The sequence below is a fragment of the Sus scrofa genome, chromosome 9 (assembly GCF_000003025.6).
Source record: "Sus scrofa isolate TJ Tabasco breed Duroc chromosome 9, Sscrofa11.1, whole genome shotgun sequence".
Lineage (NCBI taxonomy): Eukaryota > Metazoa > Chordata > Mammalia > Artiodactyla > Suidae > Sus > Sus scrofa.
Genome location: NC_010451.4, coordinates 46,335,239 through 46,355,763, shown reverse-complemented (window position 1 = coordinate 46,355,763; position 20,525 = coordinate 46,335,239). Strand labels below are relative to the sequence as shown.

Sequence of the window (20,525 nt, the reverse complement as noted above, 5' to 3'; positions counted from 1 at the left end):
TCCAGAGGACATCCACTTCCATACTGTTTTCCATTGTGGTTGTACCAATTTTCATTCCCACCAACAGTGAAGGAGGGGTCCCTTTTCTCCACATCCTTTCCAGGATTTGTTGTTTGCTGACTTGTTAATTACAGCCATTTTGACTGGTGGGAGGTGATACCTCATTGTAGGTTCTTTTTTCTTTTATTTATTTATTACTCAATGAATTTATTACATTTATAGCTATACAATGATCATTACAATCCAATTTTATAGGATTTCCATCCCACAGCCCCAACGCATCCCCCCACCCCTCAAATCATCTCCTTTGGAAACCATGTTTTTCAAAGTCTGTGAGTCAGTATCTCTTCTGCAAGAAGTTCATTGTGTCCTTTTTTCAGACTCCACATGTCAGTGATAGCATTTGATGCTGGTGTCTCATTGTCTGGCTGACTTCACTTACCATGATAATTTCTAGGTCCATTCATGTTGCTAAAAATGCTGGTATTTCCCTCATTTTAATGGCTAAGTAATATTCCATTGTGTATAATGTACCACATCTTCTTGATCTACTCCTCTGTCGATGGACACTTAGGTTGATTCCATGTCTTGGCTATTGCAGATAGTGCTGCAGTGAACACTGGAGTACACGTGTCTTTGCGAGTCATGGTTTTCTCTGGATAGATGCCCAGGAGTGGGATTGCTGGATCAAATGGTAGTTCTAGTTTTAGTTTTCTGAGGAATCTCCATACAGTTTTCCACAGTGGTTGCACTAATTTACAATCCCACCAACAGTGTAATAGGGTCCCCTTTTCTCTATACCCTCTCCAGCACTTATTTTTTTGTAGACTTTTTGATGATGGCCATTCTGGCCGGTGTAAGGTGGTATCTCATAGTGGTTATGACTTGCATTTCTCTAATAGTGAGTGATGTTGAACATGTTTTCATGTGTTTTTTGGCCATCCATATGTCTTCTTTGGAGAATTGTCTGTTTAGACCTTCTGCCCATTTTTTGATGGGGTCGTTTGTTTTTTTGGTATTGAGCGGAGGTGTTTATAAATTTTGGAGATTAATCCCTTGTCAGTCGATTCATTTGCAAATATTTTCTCCCATTCTGTGGGTTATCTTTTCGTTTTGTTTAGGATTTCCTTTCCTGTGCAGAACCTCATTGTAGTTTTGATTTGCATTTCTCTAATATTAGTGATGTTGAGCATTTTTTCATGTGCTTGCTGGCCATCTGCATGTCTTCTTTGGAGAAATCTGCTGTAGCTATGAATGCCATTTCTAAAACTTGACAATTCTTATAAATCTCCTTAATCCAACAGATTATCCCTCAATAACGTTAATCCCTACTTCATCAAGGAAATAGAGATGCCAGGCAGGAAATCCCTCTCATACTTACAAACTAAATCCACATCCCCTCCATCTACTCAAAGGAAAGGTTATCTCCATTCCTTTCCAACCTTCGTCTATCTACTTGTCCTCTGCATTCCTTGCCCAGACAAGAAATGCAAGCTATTTAGCATGGTATGAGAAGTTTTCACAATCTCCCCAACCTTCCCCTCTCAGTCCCAAGCCCCTCTGCTACTGTACATGAAATGAATGTGCTCCTCATTGGCAAAGTGCACCATGGGATTCCTGATCTTGAGCAAAATTCATTCATTCATTGACAGCCTATATGCACTAGGTCATAATCTGACAGAAATGACTCCATTCCCTGTGACTATTCCTTCCTCTTCTCATCTTGGAAAATCATTTCTCTTTTATACACACTCAGCTCTTCTCATCTTGGAAAATCATTTCTCTTTTATACACACTCAGCTCTTCTCATCTTGGAAAATCATTTCTCTTTTATACACACTCAGCTCTTCTCTCCTCTTGTTGGAAGTTGTGGACTTGCCCCAAATATGAGAGAAGCATTGGCTTCCACGCTCCTGGTCCACCTGCCCTCTCTCCCTACCCACACCCCTTTGAGGAAGAGTAAGACAGGGTGTCTCCTTAATCTTCAGACATCCTGATGTCTGACTCCAGATGAAACTTTCAGGCCATCGAAATAGTCTTGACACCCTGCTTCCTCCAGGGATCCGTTGTCACCCACCTCCGGCTTCTAATCTTCCCACAGGTCTCTGGCTGCTTGGACCTGCTTGGTCCAGTGCTTTCTAACCCCAGTGCACAGAGCCTGGGCAGGAGCCCCTCCTCCTAGAGAACCAGAATCACATGGTAGCAGGCCAGAATGGCTTCTGCTGTCCCCATGGTCCAGAGAGAGCAGTAAGGTTTGGTGTGGGCATGACTGATATGACTGAGAGAGAAGGACATTTTCCCAGGGTGCTGGCCTGATTCCGAAGGCACTGATCCTCTGAGGAATGGACCACATCAGTAATGCTTGAGGAATCACTCAAGGGGCAGACCAGGCCCCTGCCGAGAAGACCAGCAAAATAAGGGCACCAAGAAATGAGAAAGAAAAAATAGAAACCAGAATTTGATAGTATATACATACATATATTAATATACACACATATATGTATATTAATATACATATATGTGTGTATATATATTGAAAGTAAAATCAGGAGTTCCCATCGTGGTGCAGTGGTTAACGAATCCGACTAGGAATCATGAGGTTGCAGGTTGGATCCCTGGCCTCATTCAGTGGGTTAAGGATCCGGCGTTGCCGTGAGCTGTGGTGTAGGTCGCAGACACAGATCGGATCTGGTGTTGCTGTGGCTGTGGCGTAGACCGGCGGCTACAGCTCTGATTAGACCCCTAGCCTGGGAACCTCCATATGCCATGAGAGCGGCGCTAGAAAAGCCAAAAAAAAGAAAAAAGAAAGTAAATTCATGTTGTACTTCCATGTATAAGCTTCCTGGTTTAGTATTTTCATTCTGAATTATACATGGGAAATAGGGCACCAGTCTTTCGGCCTTTAATCTTCATCTGGTCTTGATTAAGAGAAAGATCTCTATTGACTTGCCTTTGGGGGTCTGCCTTTGGCCCTGTCCTATTTAACCTTTTAACCTACCACTTGGACAGAGCTGTCAATTAAGCCTAAGTCAAAATTTAAAGAAGACAAACACAAGGGCCTGCTGTTAGTTCCAGGATAACCACTGCCTGCATCCAAAGGGAAGGAGCATGGTTTAGGCAAGAACAAAATATGTAAAGGCTTAGGGGTTCCAGCGGGCAGCACTTCACATTAAATTGAAAGCATGGTGTAACCAAAACCTCAGGCCCTGAGTGGGGGTAGAGAGGGGACCCCAAACTACATGACACAAGAAGGTTTAGAAGATGAGGGGGAGTTCCCGTCATGATGCAGTGGTTAACGAATCCAACTAGGAACCATGAGGTTGTGGGTTCGATTCCTGCCCTTGCTCAGTGGGTTAACGCTCCGGCGTTGCCGTGAGATGTGGTGTAGGTCGCAGACGTGGCTCAGATCCCGCGTTGTTGTGGCTCTGGCATAGGCTGGCAGCTACAGCTCCGATTAGACCCCTGGCCTGGGAACCTCCATATGCCGCGGGAGCAGCTCAAGAAATGGCAAAAAAGACAAAAATAAAATAAAATAAAATAAAGAAGATGAGGGTACTTAGTCCAAAAGAAGCCTCCATTATCTTCAACTATCTGAAGGCCTGATAGGAGAAGCAGAGTTAGACTTGTTTAGTGGAGGGACACAGCATGGATGGTGAAATTAGAACAGGATCCTAGAGGAATTTGGAAATGCAGTGTCTTTGCTTATGGAAAGTCTTCACTTGCATTTCCTCTCTCCTCCATGTAGCCATTAAAAAAAAGTATCTTTCCCTAACTGAATCACTTTGCTATACACCTGAAACTAACACAACATTGAAAATCAACTATACTTCAATGTTAAAATTTTTAATTAAAAAAGGTATTGGAGGAGCTCCCGTCGTGGCGCAGCAGAAATGAACCTGACTAGGAACCATGAGGTTGCGGGTTCGATCCCTGGCCTCACTCAGTGGGTTAAGGATCTGGCATTGGTGTGAGCTGTGGTGTGGTTTGCAGACGTGGCTTGGATCCTACATTGCTATGGTTGTGGTGTAGGCCAGCATCTGTAACTCAGACTGGACCCCTAGCCTGGGAACCTCCATATGCTGTGGGTGCAGCCCTAAAAAAAAAAAAAAAAAAAAAAGGTATTGGAATGAAAAAAAGGTATTGGGGTTCCTATCACTGGCTCAGTGGTAACAAACCTGACTACTATCCATGAAGAAGTAGATGCTATCCCTGGCCTCATTCAGTGAGTTAAGGATCTGGCATTGATGTGAGCTGTGGTGTAGGTCACAGATGTAGTTCAGATCTGGCATTGCTGTGGCTGTGGTGTAGGCCAGCTGCTGCAGCTCCAATTTGACCCCTAGCCTGGGAACTTCCGTATGCTGTGGGTGTGGCCCTAAAAGACAAATAATAATAATAATTTTAAAATGAAATTAAAATTATTATCAGGAGCTCCCATTGTGGCTCAGCAGGTTAAGAGCCTGACTGGTATCCATGAGGATATGGGTTCGATCCCTGACCTCACCCAGTGGGTTAAAGGATCTGGCATTGCTGCAAGTTGTGATATAGGTTGCAGACGTGGTTCACATCTCATGTTGCTGTGGCTGTAGCACAGGCCAGCAGCTATAGCTCTAATCAGACCCCTACCTGGGAATGTCCATATCCTGCAGGTATGGCCAAAAAAAAAAAAAAAAATAGCATAGTTGATGTACAATACTATGTTACTGGCGTACAACAGAGTGATTCACAATCTTTAAGGGTTATACTCCATTTATAGCTATAATGATATATTGCCTATATTCCCTATGTTGTACAATATATCCTTACAGTTTATTCCATACATTATAGTTTGTACTTCCAACCCCCTCCCTCATCTTACCCCTCCACTCTCCCCTCTCCTCACTGGTAACTACTAGTTTGTTCACTGTATCTGTGAGTCAGTTTTTTTGTTGTATTTCCTATCTTGTATTTATTAGATTTCACATATAAGTGATATCATATAGTATTTGTCTGACTTCTTTCACTTAGCCTAATACCCTTCAAGTCCATGTACGTTGTTGCAAATGGCTGTTTCATTCATTTTTAAGGCTGAGTGGTATTCCATTGTATATACACCACATCTTCTTTATTCATTTGTTTGTTTTTGGAGGTTGCTTTTTGGGCTGCGTTCGTGGCATACGGAGGTTCCCAGGCTAGGGGTCTAATCGGAGCCACAGCTGGCGGCCTACACCACAGCCACAGCAATTTGGAGTCGGAGCTGCATCTGTGACCTACACCACAGCCCATGGCAATGCCAGATCCTCAACCCACTGAGTGAGGCCAGGGATGGAACCCACAATCCCACGGTTCCTAGTTGGATTTGTTTCCGCTGCACCATGACAGGAACTCCTTTATCTGTTTATTTGTTGATGAACACTTGGGTTGCTTCATATCTTGGCAATTGGGCTGCTATGAACATCAGGGTACATGTATCTTTTCAAATGAGTGGTTTTTTGGGGGGATGTTGAGTTGTATGAGCTGTTTATATATTTTGGGTATTAACTCCTTATTCATCATACAATTTGCAAATATATTCTCCCGTTCAGTAGATTGTCTTTCCATTTTGTAGATGGTTTCCTCTGCTGTGCAGAAGCGTTTCAATTTAATTAGGTCCCATTTGTTTACTTTTGCTTTTATTTCCTTCGCTTTAAAAGACATATCCTCAAAAGCATCGCTACAATTTTTGTCAAAGAGTGTTCCATGTATGTTTTTCTCTAGGCTCTTATGGTTTCTGGTCTTACATTTAGGCCTTTTGTATATGGTGTTAGAGAACACGTTGTGTTTTTCTTTTTTTTTTTTTTTTTTCTTTTTGCTTATTAGGGCCGCATTCTCAGCATATCAAGTTCACAGGCTAGAGGTCGAATCAGAGCTACAGCTACCAGCCTACGTCACAGCCACAGCAATGAGGGATCGGAGCTACATCTGCGCCCTACACCTCGGCTCACAGCAATGCCTGATCCTTAACCCACTGAGCAAGGCCAGGGATTGAACCTGAGTCCTCGGATACTAGCCAGGTTCATTACGTCCGAGCCACTGCGGGAACACCCCATGCTGCATTTCTTGAAGGGGATCTTGCGGAGGCCAAGTTCACATCCATAGTGGCTTGACCTTAAAGCCCTCATTATTTCTTGCCTGAATTCCTGCTGTCACTCCCTGTCACTGGCAGAATCACCATTCTAAAACTTGACAGTCTTTTGGGGGTGGCTTGGCTTTCCTTTCCGGTCTTGTCTCTCTCCACAACCTCCTACTGTCCTCTGTGCTCTGGACCACAAAGTGCCCTTTCAGGTTCATTTAGACTAGATCCTCTGCCTGGAATATCCTGCCCACCCCTTTGTAGACAGTAGTCTAATCACTTCCTTGACAAAGCCCTTCCTGATCCCTTACCCGGGTTATACTCTCAGCTCCTGCTTTGAGCCACTTCAATGAACCCTGACAGGCCTCTCGCTCCACACACTTAGGTCTTTCCTGGCCTTGGTACTGCAAGTCCCTCCCGGGCAGATCCTGGGCTTATTCATCTTGGAATCCCTGGCACTTACCGCAGTGCCTTGGACTAACAAGAACTCAGTAAATGGCTGATGGAATTAAAGAAGAGACTTCTCTTTCCTAATTCTTTCAGCAGTAGGCACACAATTTTTGTAGTAAGAATTACAGACACCCTTTGGGGGCAGCTTCCTGCCCAGCCAAGACCCCTGAGAATACTTCCTTGACCTCTTCAGCGCGGTAGAGACCCTAAGAATGGACACAGAGAACTACAACATGACTTTACAGGCAAAAAAAAAAAAAAAAAAAAAAAAAAAGCAGAAATGAATCCTATTAGTATCCATGAGGATGCAGGTTTGATCCCTGGCCTCACTCAGCAGGTCAGGGATCTGGCATTGCCATGAACTGCAGTGTAAGCTGCAGATGCCACTTGGATCCCACGCTGCTGTGGCTGAGGCATGGGCCGGCAGCTGTAGCTACAATTCAACCCCTAGCCTGGGAACTTCCATAGCCCGCAGGTGCTGCCCAAAAAGAAAAAAAAAAAAAAAAAAAAAGCTATTTTGCAGGGTTCCAACCCTTTTGAGATTCTAATGAAAAAAAAAGACCCACTCCTCAGGAAAACGCACATTCAGATACACATTGGATCCTGAGCACCTGCCCTTCCCTACAGCCTCCATATCTACCCTTCGCCTCCAGAGTTCCTTCTTTGTCCCACAGGTAAAGAACCCCCACCCCAGAGGCAGTGGGTTCTAACGAGGGTTCAGAGGTGGCCATGGTTGGATGCTCTATATTCCTGATGAGCCCTTGTCCATTTTAGAGTGTTCTACTGCCCACTCCCAGCCTAGCCTGGGATTTCTGGGAGATGGCAGATATTCTGAGAAGAAATGGAGAAGTTTCACCAAACGTGGGGAGTGTGGCTAGGGGACAGGAAACAAGAGGACAGTTAAAAACAAAAACAAATCCCAGTCACTAAAAGGAGAACAAGCCTGGAGTTCCAATCATGGCTCAGGGGAAACGAATCTGACTAGCATCCATGAGGACGCAGGTTCAATCCCTGGCCTTGCTCAGTGGGTTAAGGATCCAGTGTTGCTGTAAGCTGTGGTGTCAGCGGCAGAAGGGGCTTGGATCCTGAGTTGCTGTGGTTGTGGTGTAGGCTGGCAGCTACAGCCCTGATTCAGCCCCTAGCCTGGGAACCTCCATATGCCATGGGTGCAGCCCTAATAAAAAAAAGAAAAAAAGAAAAAAAAGGAAAAAAAAGGGGAACAAGCCTAATTACTCAGCTCCTCTACTGGGCAGCTGTTACCTCATGACTTAGTTAATACCACCAAACATAACAAAGAAATGAGTAACAGCCTAAGTGTTTCTTTTATTACCAAAAACAACTGACACAAGCACACACTCAGTGCCTCCAATCCCATCCCTGAGGAAAACCATCAAGTCCTTGCGGTTGTTGTTGAAGGAAGTGTTTAGAGGGGAATGGCTGCCTGGTTCACTGTGCCTTGGCTGGCTGCGAGGAAAGGGCCCTTACAGGGACCAGTTATGTGTCATCCCTGGGCCTAAAGACCCCTAGAGATGGGAATGGATGTGAGTTGACTAAGGATTTTAATCACTGTTCCAGCGCGTCTAGGGGGTTGTGGTTAAGCCCGACACTAGCCCCTCTACTATAACACACACACGACCAGGGTGCCCTCCTCAAAGAATCTAAATTCCTCAGATCCCCCCACAATGTGGTCTGGTGGAAAAGGGCAGTCCTCTGAGACTGCCCGATGAGGCGAGCCAGGTCCAGAGTGGACCACACTGCCCTGGGCGCCACTCCTAAAGGCATTCATTGGCAGGGCTGCCCACCAGGGGCACTGTTACCAGCCCGGCTCAAACCCTAGGGCCTGGGGGCAGCAATGGTCAGGCTCTGCAGCCGTCACACCATCTGGACTTCTGGCTCCTCAGCTATTCCCTGAAGCTTTTCCATGACTTCCCCCAAGCGGGGCTCAGGGGCTGGGGGGGGCTCTCCCGGGGCCTCAGACAGCACGTAGTAGACGATCTCTCGTTCTCCTTGGACGCTGGTCTGATTCTCCCCATGGACGACAGGGTTGGAAGTGTCCTGAGAGGCCGAGGGGGCTGTCCCCTCACCACGCCTGCCCTCCTCTTCCTCTTCTACCTCTTCCGGGGGTCCTGGCTCCCCTGGCACTGTTTCTAGAATGATGCCCTGCAGGCTGCTCTCATTCAGTGATGCTCCTAGGCCTGATCCCTCTTGTAGCTGCTGCAGCAGCTGCTGCGTCAGCTCCACGCTTTCATAGCGAACCAGCTGCAGCCGCATGTAGCCGTCTTCATGCTCCTTGTACCTGGGGAAGGAGGAGCAGAGGGCAGCAGGCATGGGCAGGGGGAGGCAGAAATGGCCTGGAGATCGGGAGGGTAAGGGTCAAATACAAGGGAAGCAAGAAGCCCTGGGATTCTAAGTGGTGGGGGTTGAAGACAAAAAAGGTCTTTATGAGAATATTTAGGAAAAAAAGGCAGGAAGGATCACTACTCAAAGTGAAGGGGGTGGTGGAGAGAGAGAGAAATTATTTGTGTGGACAGCAGGGTGGTCAAAGGATTTTATGAGATGGCCACGGAGCGATGGATCAGGACCTTGGACTCCAGTTCCAGCTCTGGCTGCATGACTTCTGGCAACATTTACTAGGTTTAGCATCAGGCCTTGGATTCAAAAATCATAAAAATAATCTTTGCCCCCCTTCTACTCCCTAGGTTCCTTATAAATGGAGATGGAACATCAAAGCACCATCAAATTCAAGGGACTCTTTTGTTCGTTTTTTGGTCATTCCTACAGCATGTGAAAGTTCTTGGGCCAGGGATCAAACCTGCGCCACAGCAGCAACCTGAACCACTGCAGCACTAACAATGTCGGATCCTTAACCTGCTGTGCCACAAGAGAACTCCCAAGGTTTTTATTTGTTTTTGTTTTGTTTTGTTCCAAACCTGCAGCACATGGAAGTCCCCAGGCCGGGGATTGAGCCGCATCTATGACTTATGCCACAGCTGCAGCAATGCCAGATCCTTAACTTGCTGTGTCACAGTGGGAACTCCCCAAGGTTTTTAAATTGTCGAAAGGCATGAGAAAAAAGTGTGGGAATCTGGGGGTGGGGCATTGAGAGACATACCGAAAACGGGGGTGCCCAGAGGGCCACTTGAACTGGTGCTTCTTGCGAAGGTGCACAGTGAGGTTGTTGCCCCTTGTGAAGCATTTGTCACACACATGGCATCTGTACCTTGGCTCTGAGTCTCCCTGATGGAGAGAGGAGGGAGGGTGAGGCCAGCTTCTCCCCTGGGCTCCCCCGCACTCCTGATGGCTCTTTCCCCACCACCAGCCCCACTCACTTCGTGTACTTTTCGGCAATGGGACTTGATAGAGCAGAGTGACCGGGCACTGAAGGTGCAGTTCTCAAAATCACACCTGAAGGCTGGCTCCTCACTGTGGGTATGCAGGTGCTTCCGGAGGTCGATCAGATTCTTGCAGCTGCCAGGACAGGAGGCATGAGGGGTTAGAAGGAATGAGGGAACCTGGAACACGAGTTACCTGACTTCCGGTCTCTGCTTCCCCTTACCTGTAGTCACAACAGTCACATTTAAAGGGACGGTCCTCGCTGTGGCGAAAGCGCATGTGGTTTCGGAGGGAGGATGGCAGCGGGCAGGTCATGTCACACAGAGGGCACTTATAGTGGTTCACTGGCAAGCAGAGAGAAGGCTGTGATCCCAGGGTAGCGGAAGCCTGGAGGGCGAGCCAGGAAGATGGGGGCAGCTGGCTACTCACCATGGTTACGCATGTGGTCCCGCAGCAGCCGCTCTGTAGCAAACCTCTTGGAACAGTGAGAGCACTGGAAGTGTTGCTCTGGGGTGGGGCAGGCAGAAGAAAGGGTGGGCTGTGGGGGTGGCAGAGAGGAGAGCGAGCCTGGGAGAGGGGAACCACCCCAGGCAGAAGGGAATCACCGAGGAGAAAAAGGGACCTTTGGGACCTACGGACGGACACAGTACTGTGGAAAGAGCACGGGATCTGGAGTCAAGAACCTGGATTAGAATTCCAGCTTGACCACTTACTACTACCTGTGTGATCTCAGGTAAGTGAGTAACCTCTCTGTTTTCTCATCTGCAAAAAGGGGGATAAGAAGCCCACCTCATGGGGCTGCTGTGAGGATTCACTGAGATAAAAGCGGCACCCCGTAGGCACGGAATGACATCTAATGAGTCACAATCAGCTCAGACTGCAGCAAATGACTGTACCCTTGAGGTAGACAGATGTAGCCAAGCTGCAGATACCTTCAGGGGCCCCCTCTCCTAGAAACATGCCCCAGCCCCCAGCCCAAGCAGGACAACTTGTACCCATAGCCCTTCTTCTCCGATTGCTTACGATCCAATGAGGTCTGACGACGGATGTGATCTAAGAACTTGGTGTTGTTGGCAAACATGCCCCCGCAGGTGGGGCAGGCCACCACCTTCTCCTGGGTATGGCTGCGGAGGTGCTCTCGAAGCTTAAAGCGGTCCTTGAAGGTGCAGGTGCAGCCTGCGAAGAAAGGCCTGGTCAGGTCCAGCCATAAACCCCCAGAGGAGGCTCTGGGACCCCTAAGTCTCTCCAGCAGCCAACCCGTGCCTCCAGGACTGGTCCCCCCACTACCAGCCCTAGTCCCTCAGCAACCCCAAGGTTTCTTTGGAAGCCCGAAGTTAATGAGTGGCCCTACCTTTCCAGCCACATGGCACCACATGGTTGTCCTTGCCGACTGTTTGGTATTCACAGCACAGGCTGTGAGCTTCCACGTGCCGATAGAACCACTCGGGGTTGTCGAAGGAGCTCTGTGCCAGGAGCAACGTGGGGTAAGGACTGAGGGTGGGAGGAAGGACTCTTACCCCTAGGTGTGCAAAGGGGGCTTCTTCGCTCTCTCCCAAATTCACTTGGTGGGGGGAAAGCTGGAGCAAAGGGGATCTACTCGGAAATGAAGGAGGGCTACTCGCAGAAACCTCGGGAATACAGGGCATCCCTGAAAGGGTCAAGGCATCTTGAGTTAAGATCCCAGCTTCTCCACCCCTATTACTGCCTCTGCCTGCTGACCTCACAGTGCTCCCACAGACACAGGAAGTGGTCAGGGATGTCAGGGATGAGGTTGCGGCTCTGGAAGTCCAGGATGCACGGGCTGAGGTCGGCCTGGCTCTGCAGCGCCTGCAGCCCCCACTGCTTCAGCTTGGTGTGGTAGCAGTGGAAGTAGACATGGCGGACGAGAGCGGCAGAATTGTCCAGAGAGCAAAAGCCGCACTCCTGCCACAAGCAGGAGAATTCTTCCTCTGCAGAAAGGGGTTCAGAAGGAAGAGTCTGAGACTTTCCAAAGATCTCCTTCCACCTAACGGTGAGTGAGAAAGCCACACTGATCACATCACCAGGAGCTCATTCTGCAAATACCAGTATTTGATGTGACAACTAATGGTGTGATACGTACTGGGGATACAGAAAAGAGTAAAAAATGTCCCAGTCCTTGCCCTCCCACAGCTTCCAGTCAGGGAGGAAAAAACATCAAATAATCATATGTATAAATATAAAACCAGGAGTTCCCGTCGTGGCTCAGTGGTTAACGAATCCGACCAAGAACCATGAGGTTGCAAGTTCGATCCCTGGCCTTGCTCAGTGGGTTAAGGATCTGGCGTTGCTGTGGTGTAGGTTGCAGACGCGGCTCGGATCCCGAATTGCTGTGGCTCTGGCGTACGCCGGTGGCTACAGCTCCAATTCCACCCTAACCTGGGAACCTCCATACACCATGGGAGCAGCCCAAGAAATGGCAAAAAGACAAAAAAAAAAAAAAAAAAAAAAAAAAAAGCTGCAACCAGGGAGTTCCCGTCGTGGCTTAGCGGAAATGAATCTGACTGAGGACACAGGTTCAACCCCTGGCCTTGCTCAGTGGATTAAGGATCAGGTGTCCCAAGATAGGCTACTCCAACTACTTCCTATCTCTCTTTGTACTATATTTCCAATGCTTTATATAGGGCTTTACTTGTTTTGAAAAGTAACTACTTTAAAAAATATAATAATCACCTAATTTGTCTTTTGTAAACATATTACTTGACTTTTAAAGCTATCGTTATAGTTCATAGTTATTAACCTTAAAACTGAATTTGAACTATCAAGAATTTTTTAAGGAGTTCCCATTGTGGCACACTGGAAAATCCGACTAGTATCCATGAGGATGCGGGTTCAATTACTGGCCTTGTTCGATGGGTCAGGAATCCAGCATTGCCATGAGCTGTGGTGTAGGTCAAAGACATGGCTCGGATCCCATGTTCCTGTGGCTGTGGTGTGGGCCAGAAGGTGCAGCTCGATTCAACCCCTAGCCTGGGAACTTCCATATGCCTCAGGTGTGGCCCTAAAAAGACCAAAAAAAAAAAAAAAAAAGTATTCCCAACTGGTGGTCACAGTTAAAAAATAAAAAAGAGAAAGAAAAACACTACCTGAGAGTGAAAAAAGTACATTACCAAGAGCTTGTACAATATGATCCTTTTTTAAAAAACAAAATTGTATTTATCTAATTCATATATACACATGCAGAGAGAGGCCAAAAAGAATATTCACTAAAGTATTATTAGTAATTAACTTTTGATGGCAAGATGGCAAGTTAACTCCATATATCTTTGTTGAATGAGTTTTCTATGACTCTACAATGTTTTTATTTTTAATTTTTTCTTTTTGCTTTTTTGGGCCATACCCGTAGCATATGTAAGTTCACAGGCTAGGGGTTGGATCGTAGCTGCCAGCCTACACCACAGCTCTGGTAACGCTGGATTTTTTAACCCATGGAGTGAGGCCAGGGATCGAACCTGCGTCCTCAAGGATACTAGTTGGATTTGTTACCGCTAAGCTACGATGCGAACTCCTACAACGTTTTTAATAAACAAAAATAAAGCACAATTAGCAGAATAAACCATGATTCCCAATGGCTACCTTCTCCCTTGGCAGCAAGAAAGGTCACTTTCCACACCCCTTGAGCTCTTTTCCCTTCCTGAGTCCTGCTCCCTTACCGAGCGGGTCCTCCTCCTCCTCTTCCTCCTCCCCGGAGCCCTGCAGGTGCTGCTGCAAGTGCTGAGTGACATGCTCGCAGAACTCCTCCATGGCCGAGCACACAAAGGAGCAGGACCCCCACTCACACTGCAGTCCCAGGTTCTCATTTCGGGGAACTTTCCCAGGGGGCGGCATGGCCTTCACCCTAGAGGAGGAGGAAGAAATCAGCAGCTGCAAGGATTCCACCCAACTGGGGGCAAACAGCTGGGCAGGCAGCCTGCCTACAACCAGGAGGTGTTTTCCAGCAACCCTTGAGGAGCGGCGGGCTTTTTCAGTAAGGATAGAGTGAGTCCCAGCTCCTCAAATCCCTGCAAGCTGTATGGGGTTCCTGGGAAGGGAGAACACAAACTAACATTATAGGCTCTGAGCTAGAACTTTAACAGACTTTTTTTTTTTTTTTTTGTCTTTTGTCTTTATAGGGCCGCACTCACAGCATATGCAGGTTCCCGGGCTAAGGGTCCAACTGAAGCTGCAGCCACTGGCCTACGCCACAGCTACAGCAATGCCAGATCCGAGCCAAGTCTGCGACCTACACCACAGCTCCCGGCAACACCAGATCCTTAACCCACTGAGCAAGGCCAGGGATCGAGCCTGCATCCTCATGGTTGCTAGTCGGGCTCGTTAACCACTGAGCCATGATGGGAACTCCCAGACATTTTTTTTCCAAAGCTTTAGAGCAACCTGCTAGAAAGGAATTATGTCTACAGGAGGCAGAATGATGCTCAAGTTCAAAAAGATGGCTTTGGGGAATGATGAGAGTTCAATTCCAGACTCTTCTATCCACCACCTACTTAGCTGTGTGACCTTGGCCAAGTAACTTAATCCCTCTACTCCTGAACATCCTCATCTTTGAAATGGGGATAACAAACCCTTTCATTTTTCATTTCACGCTTACTACATGCCAAGCACCTTACGCAGCACTTTATTTACATTGTGTCACTTAATAAGGAACACCACCCTGTGAGCTAAGTACTATCTGAAATTTCATTTGTAGATAAGGGCTTAAGGCTTGGAGAGGTTAACTAGTGGTGTGGCAGGGTCAGGCCAGGATGATTCCAAAGTGCAAATTCTTTCTAATCCACACAGATGAGCCTTTAAGTTCCTTATTTCTTACTGTATCACATCCTAAGTCCCCCATCGGACTTTCAAAGTGCCATACAAACTTGCTTTGCCTAACCTATCTGGTGGCTGACCATCACTGACCTAACATCTTCCGAACTAAAATGCAGATGTCAGGAGCTCCTGTCGTGGCACAGTGGAAATTAATCCGACTAGGAACCATGAGGTTGCGGGTTCGATCCCTGGCTTCACTCAGTGGGTTCAGGATCTGGCGTTGCCCTGAGCTGTGGTGTAGGCTGTAGACTCAGCCTGGATCCTGCATTGCTGTGGCTGTGGCACAGGCTATAGGCCAGCAGCTGTAGCTCTGATTGGACCCCTAGCATGGGAACCTCCATATGCCACGGGTGCGGTCCTAAAAAGCAAAGTAAAATAAAATGAGATTTCAATTGACATAAGAGGCGGTTATCTGTCCAGGTTATACCAGGTCTATGTAGCTAGGCATGCTTAGGCATATAATAAATATTTGTTGAAGAAAGCTGAATAAAAAACTAAGGTTCTCGATCTTTAATATGCACACAAATGCAGAGTATTCCAGCCCCTTCCCTATGGGTTCAGATTTAGAAAGGCTGAGGTTAAGCCTAGAAATCTTCCCTTTTAACTTGGCACCCCAGTTCTGATTGGGCAGCTCCAGGAGCAGTTTCAGGGACAATAAAAGAATATCTAACCATCATTAAAACCAAAGACCGGGGAGGGAGTGGGATGGACTGCAAACTATAGATGCAAACTATAGAATTTGGAATAGATAAACAATGAGATCCTGCTGTATAGCACAGGGAACCATATCTAGTCACTTGTGATGGAACACAATGGAGGATAATGTAAGAAAAAGAATGTGTGTGTATATACATATATATAAATAAAACTGGGTCACTTTGCTATACAGTAGAAATTGACAGACAATGTAAATCAACTATAATAGAAAAAGTGAAAACATAAAAAAAACCACAAAAAACAAAGACAGAATGAAGAAGACACTGCAAGCAGAATCTCTTGAGGGGAGGAAGGGAGAAATGACACTAAGAGGCCCTGACTCTGTCTCCTGGGTATGACCTCCTCCTTGAGGATTCTTCCTGATTCTTCTGCCTCCACTGTGGTTCCCTGGAAGGGAGTGGGGCATTGTTCCCTCTGGCCTATCTGATACAGGTGGGCACTCTGAAGAACTGTAATACATACTAAGAGGAAAAAAAAACAGAAAATACAAAATGCATCAAGTCCTTCATGGCTACAAGTATAAGAACCTACTATACCAACTACTTACAAAAGAAACCCCTTTCTAATCCGAAGCCTTTGCCCCTCCAAAGACAGTCACCTTTGACATTCTGGGGTTTGTGTACTTGGGGTGGCTGGGCAGCTCATAGACTAACAGTGAAGCCCTATTAGGAGAAAATGTTGACTACTTTTATAATTCGTAGGTAGAAAAAGCAAGGAAAGGAGTTCCTGTCATGGCTCAGTGGTTAACAAACCCAACTGGGAACCATGAGGTTGCGGGTTTGATCCCTGGTCTCGCTCAGTGGGTTAAGGATCCCGCATTGCTGTGGCTGTGGTGTAGGCCGGCAGCTACAGCTCTGATTAGACCCCTAGCCTGGGAACCTATGCCACAGGTGAGGCCCTGAAAAAGACAAAATAAATAAATAAATAAATAAATAAATAAAAAATAAGGAAAGCCTTCCTAAATCAGACATAACAACAGCCCAAATCTCCTCTACGACCTTTAGGATCAAGTCTGCTTAGCACGGCATGCAAGGCTCTTCTCCAATTGGCCTCAACTTACTTCTCGAGGAGATGGGTGAGGAAACTAACACATGAGGGCCTACCATGTGTCAGCCCTGTCGTAAGCCCTCTTTCAAACTTCACTTCATTTGATTTAAGAGTGCCCTGATTCAAACCGTAAGATCATGTCCACCCACTCCCACCTGTCCATTCATTCCCTCTCCTCTGATTCAACCATCTTTGCTCCTAAACATACCTTCTCCTAAAACACTCTGCCTAAGCAACTTCTATTCATGCTTCAAGCCCAAATGTCCATTCCCTGGTGAGCCCTATACCAATTCATCCAGGTACAGGTGACATGTCCCATCTCCTGTTCCCACAGCACTCCAAATACTTTCATCATAGCACCTGTTACAAGGGAACAGAACATGTCTCCCCTAGCTAGACTAGGAGTTTCTCAGGGCAAGGACCGTCGTTTCTTTACTTCTCAATCCCAGCATGAGCACAGAGCTTTGTACCCTCTGGACACTCAATAAAGTGATATGATCACATCCCAGGAAGATTTCCTAAACTACCTTGCCCCTCAGATTACCCCTGCCTCTTGATTTGATGGCTGGCATAGCTAAAAGTAGAAAATCTCAACCCTATTTTTATGCTGCCCATGGCCACTCATGGTTATTTTGTATTCTTTCTCATTTACCCAACTAGACAACATTAGCTGCTTCCAAGCAGATACCATATCACACCCATGTCCCTATACTGTGTCCAGCACAGTGCTGAGCACAAATACTCTAAACACATATCTGTTGTTAGACTAGGTGGATAAGGCCCAGAAGGCAGGCTACCCAGAGATTTAGAATGACTTGAAACTTAGGCAAAGCTCCCAGAATCCCTTCCTCACTGACTCCCAGCCTTCTTTACTTTCTTTTCCTGTACCCTGCTTGTTTCTACCTGGGCAGCTGTAGGACAAAGTGACTAATCTGGTCACACTTAGCTTTCTGTAGGCAAGGAGTACACTGGAAAGGGCACTGGACCAGCCTTCTGAGGCAACCTGTACAATGGAAAGGGCACTGGACCAGCTGTCAAAAGACCTGAGTTCAAGTTTCCTGTCCTGATGAGTTTGCTCAGCCTAGAATAACATAACAGCTTTTTTTTGTGGTGGTGGTTGTTGTTGTTTTTGTCTTTGTAGGGCCACACCCACGGCACATGGAAGTCCCCAGGCTAGGGGTCAAATAGGAGCTGCACCTGCTGGCCTATGCCACAGCCAGAGCAATGAGGGATCTGAGCTGTGTCTGCAACCTACATCACAGCTCACAGCAACACTGGATCCTTAATCCACTGAGCAAGGCCAGGGATCAAATCCAAGTCCTCGCAGATATTAGTTGGGTTCATTAACTGCCGAGCCACCACAGGAACTCCTCTTTTTTCTTTTTTCTTTTTTTTTTGGCTGCACCCATGGCATGTGGAAGTTCCTGGGCCAGCGGTCAAACCTGAGCCACAGCACTAACCCAAGTCACGACAGTGACAACGCCAGATCCTTAACCCACTAGACGACCAGGGAACTCCTATAACAGCTATTTAGTATCTACTATATGCCAAGCACTATCCTAAGTGTTTTACACATAGAAGAACCCACTAATACAACAAATCTATTGAAGTCGGTACCATTATTGTCCCACTTCAGAGATGAGGAGACAGCCCAGATAGGTTAAGTAATTTACCTAAGATCACAAAGCTAAGAAGTGATGGAGACAGAATTCAAAGTCAGGGAGTTTGCTCCATTCTCTTCCCACACCTGCCTGTCTTACCTCTTCTCGTCTGATTCCCTATTCCTCAGAGACAGCATACCCATATACATAATACCCAAAGCATGTTTTATTGAGTAGCTATTTTGTCAGTGTCCTCCAATAAGCTGTGAGCTCTAGAAGGTGTGGTCTGTGCTCTGTTCGGTTCTAACTGCAGGGCCAACACATACCCTACTAGGAGTTCTTTTAATGTTAAAAGTAAATTTATAACTTATTGCTTTACTTTTGGACAAATCACCTAGCTTTTCTTAAATGTAGAATAAGGTACTAATATCACAGTAATGGGTGAGGGATTCAACAGATCTGATTAGAAAACTCCAACATTTATTAGCTCTGTGACCTTAGGCAAGTTACTTAAAGCAAGGTTTCCCACATGGCATAGGAATAATCATGTCTCAATGAATTGATGTGTGGATTAAACCAGATAATGAATATTAAAATAATAGCCTAACACACTGCTAGAACTCAACAAGTGTTGGCTCTTCATATTCTTGCTTCTGAGGGTGAGATGATTTAAGTATGAATTCTACAAAAAGGTCGACAAAAGGCAAGTGGAAGGATTCCTAACCTTTCCTTTCATCAGGAGTTATAGTTATAAGCAATCAGCCCATACTTAAAGAATATAAACGGTAAGGCAAGCACCGAATGAACGCTGAATGGTATTCAAGAAAGGAGTGACCCGGTTCAGAACCTTCTAAGGATTCACAAATTGGCCGAAGAGATAAGGCTCTGACGTGTTTAGACAACGACCAAAACAAAGCGCGCGAGGATCGAGAGCTAGACAGGAAGATGCCCCAGTGGCCAGGGAACGCTTGCCCTTAGCGATGGGGACAGGGCCCCTGGAGCAGTGGTAGAATTCGGAGAAAAGGAAGGAGACCACCCCAGCGGGTAAACCTCTCCCTGCCTGCTCCACAAGCTTCCCCCTAAGGCGTGGAGGCGACCGTGTTTCAGCAACAGCGAAGCCTCAGATGGCAAAGCATGGAGGTTCAAACCGGGGTTGGGGACCAGGGACGCTGCATGCGCCAAGCAGACTAGCGTGGCCAAGTTGCAAGAGGGAGACTCGCCGAAGCGCCCGGAGAGGAGCCTGGCCTTGGCAGCCGGCCAGAGCGCTGCCCAACGCTGTCCCCGCCAAACCCGGAGTCCCCAACTTACCGCCTGTCGGCTCCCGGGTCCCCAGCTCTCCTCCCACCTCGCACGATCTCCCGGTCTCCGGGAGGGCGCTAGAGCGACGGCCAAAGGCAGCCAATCACCATTCTCGGATCCCTCTAACAGCCAATTGCCTCTGCGACTGACGGAACCCGTGCGCGACCAAAACACGGAAGGGGCGGGAGTGAGGGGCGGCGGGCCGCGAGGAAAGGTAACGCTGCGGGCTTCGCCCGGCTCCAGGCGGGGCGCTGATGGGGATCCCAAAGGCCCGAATTCCCCCAACTGCGCAGGCTCGGCACACGGCACCCACTGGGCATGCGCAGGGTTCGGGTTGGGCGCCGCGTGGGGTCTCCCAGCTCAGTTGCTTAAAGCGCTAGCTAGCCGCGTGGGCGGTGAGACCAAGGACAAGGGGGAGGCAGAGTAGGAGGTGTGCAAAGCTCGATCCTCAGAACAGCCAGCACCGCTGAGCCCAAACTGGGGGTTCTTCGCCTTCTTGATCTTACTGTTTCTTAAATAGCAGTATTCCTTCCGCCATCCCCTTTTCCCCCCAAACCTCTGCGTGTCACGCGCGGCTCGGTGGAAACGGCGCCTTCAAGTCAGAAAACCGGCAGTCAGCCAGATTTCTCCTTCACACGTCACATCCAATCCATTGCCAGATCCTGTGAATTCTACCCCATAAAAACACAGGATCTCGAAATCACCCCTGGTTCTTAATCTTTGCCGCCCCCTCTCTAGTCCATTAACGTCCTTCAACCCAGGTGTCTATGCTAACCTAACTGGTTCCACTGCGAGCACTCTTGCTTCCCCCCAAATTATTCTCAAGGTGATCTTTACAAAGAGCAAATCTGATCAAACCACTGCCCTGTTTTAATCGCTCAAGGGCATTTTGCTGTCTGGAAAACCCATACTAAGGTTTTCTAGATCCTGTGGGACGCAAGGCTTCTCCAAGGAAATAAAACTCAAGCCTCCAGCAAATAGAATTGCCAGACCCTTATCAGCCCACCTGTGTCGCTGTAACTGTTACAATGTTCCTAAGGACCTCCCCACCCAGCAACTTGGCCTACTCCTGCCTGCCCCCTGCAAGGAAAGGTATGTGGCTCACTCCTCACCTCCTCTCCTGGGTTAACCTGGCCTACTCCTTCCTGCCCCCCACTAGAAAAGGT

The 20,525-nt window shown here is 47.4% G+C and overlaps 1 protein-coding gene across 3 annotated transcripts; it reads right to left on the bottom strand.

The window, feature by feature from the left end:
- Positions 1,141-19,634, bottom strand: HINFP (histone H4 transcription factor). 3 transcript variants are annotated; one of them, XM_005667424.3, is made up of 10 exons: positions 19,369-19,634; positions 13,543-13,727; positions 11,591-11,820; positions 11,223-11,334; positions 10,895-11,047; positions 10,301-10,378; positions 10,095-10,215; positions 9,868-10,006; positions 9,651-9,775; positions 1,141-2,394 (listed from the first exon to the last, which is right to left on the bottom strand). In XM_005667424.3, exons 2-10 carry the CDS (start codon positions 13,715-13,717, stop codon positions 2,193-2,195), a joined length of 1,335 nt encoding a protein of 444 aa, XP_005667481.1. In that variant the 5' UTR covers positions 13,718-13,727; positions 19,369-19,634; the 3' UTR covers positions 1,141-2,192. The 3 variants fall into 3 exon arrangements, with proteins under 3 accessions (XP_005667481.1, XP_003129977.1, XP_005667482.1); XM_003129929.4 differs by lacking the exon at positions 1,141-2,394 and adding an exon at positions 7,838-8,834 and having other exon boundaries at positions 19,369-19,629; XM_005667425.3 differs by lacking the exons at positions 1,141-2,394; positions 11,591-11,820 and adding an exon at positions 7,838-8,834 and having other exon boundaries at positions 19,369-19,632.

Bases quoted from the DNA above. Each gene is read 5' to 3' on its own strand.
- HINFP (XM_003129929.4), bottom strand. From the start codon at position 13,717: ATGCCGCCCCCTGGGAAAGTTCCCCGAAATGAGAACCTGGGACTGCAG. The intron at 10,007-10,094 runs GTAAGGGGAAGC...CTGTCCTGGCAG, and splicing joins TGTGACTGTTGTGACTACAG to CTGCAAGAATCTGATCGACC. The intron at 9,776-9,867 runs GTGAGTGGGGCT...TCTCTCCATCAG, and splicing joins ATTGCCGAAAAGTACACGAA to GGAGACTCAGAGCCAAGGTA.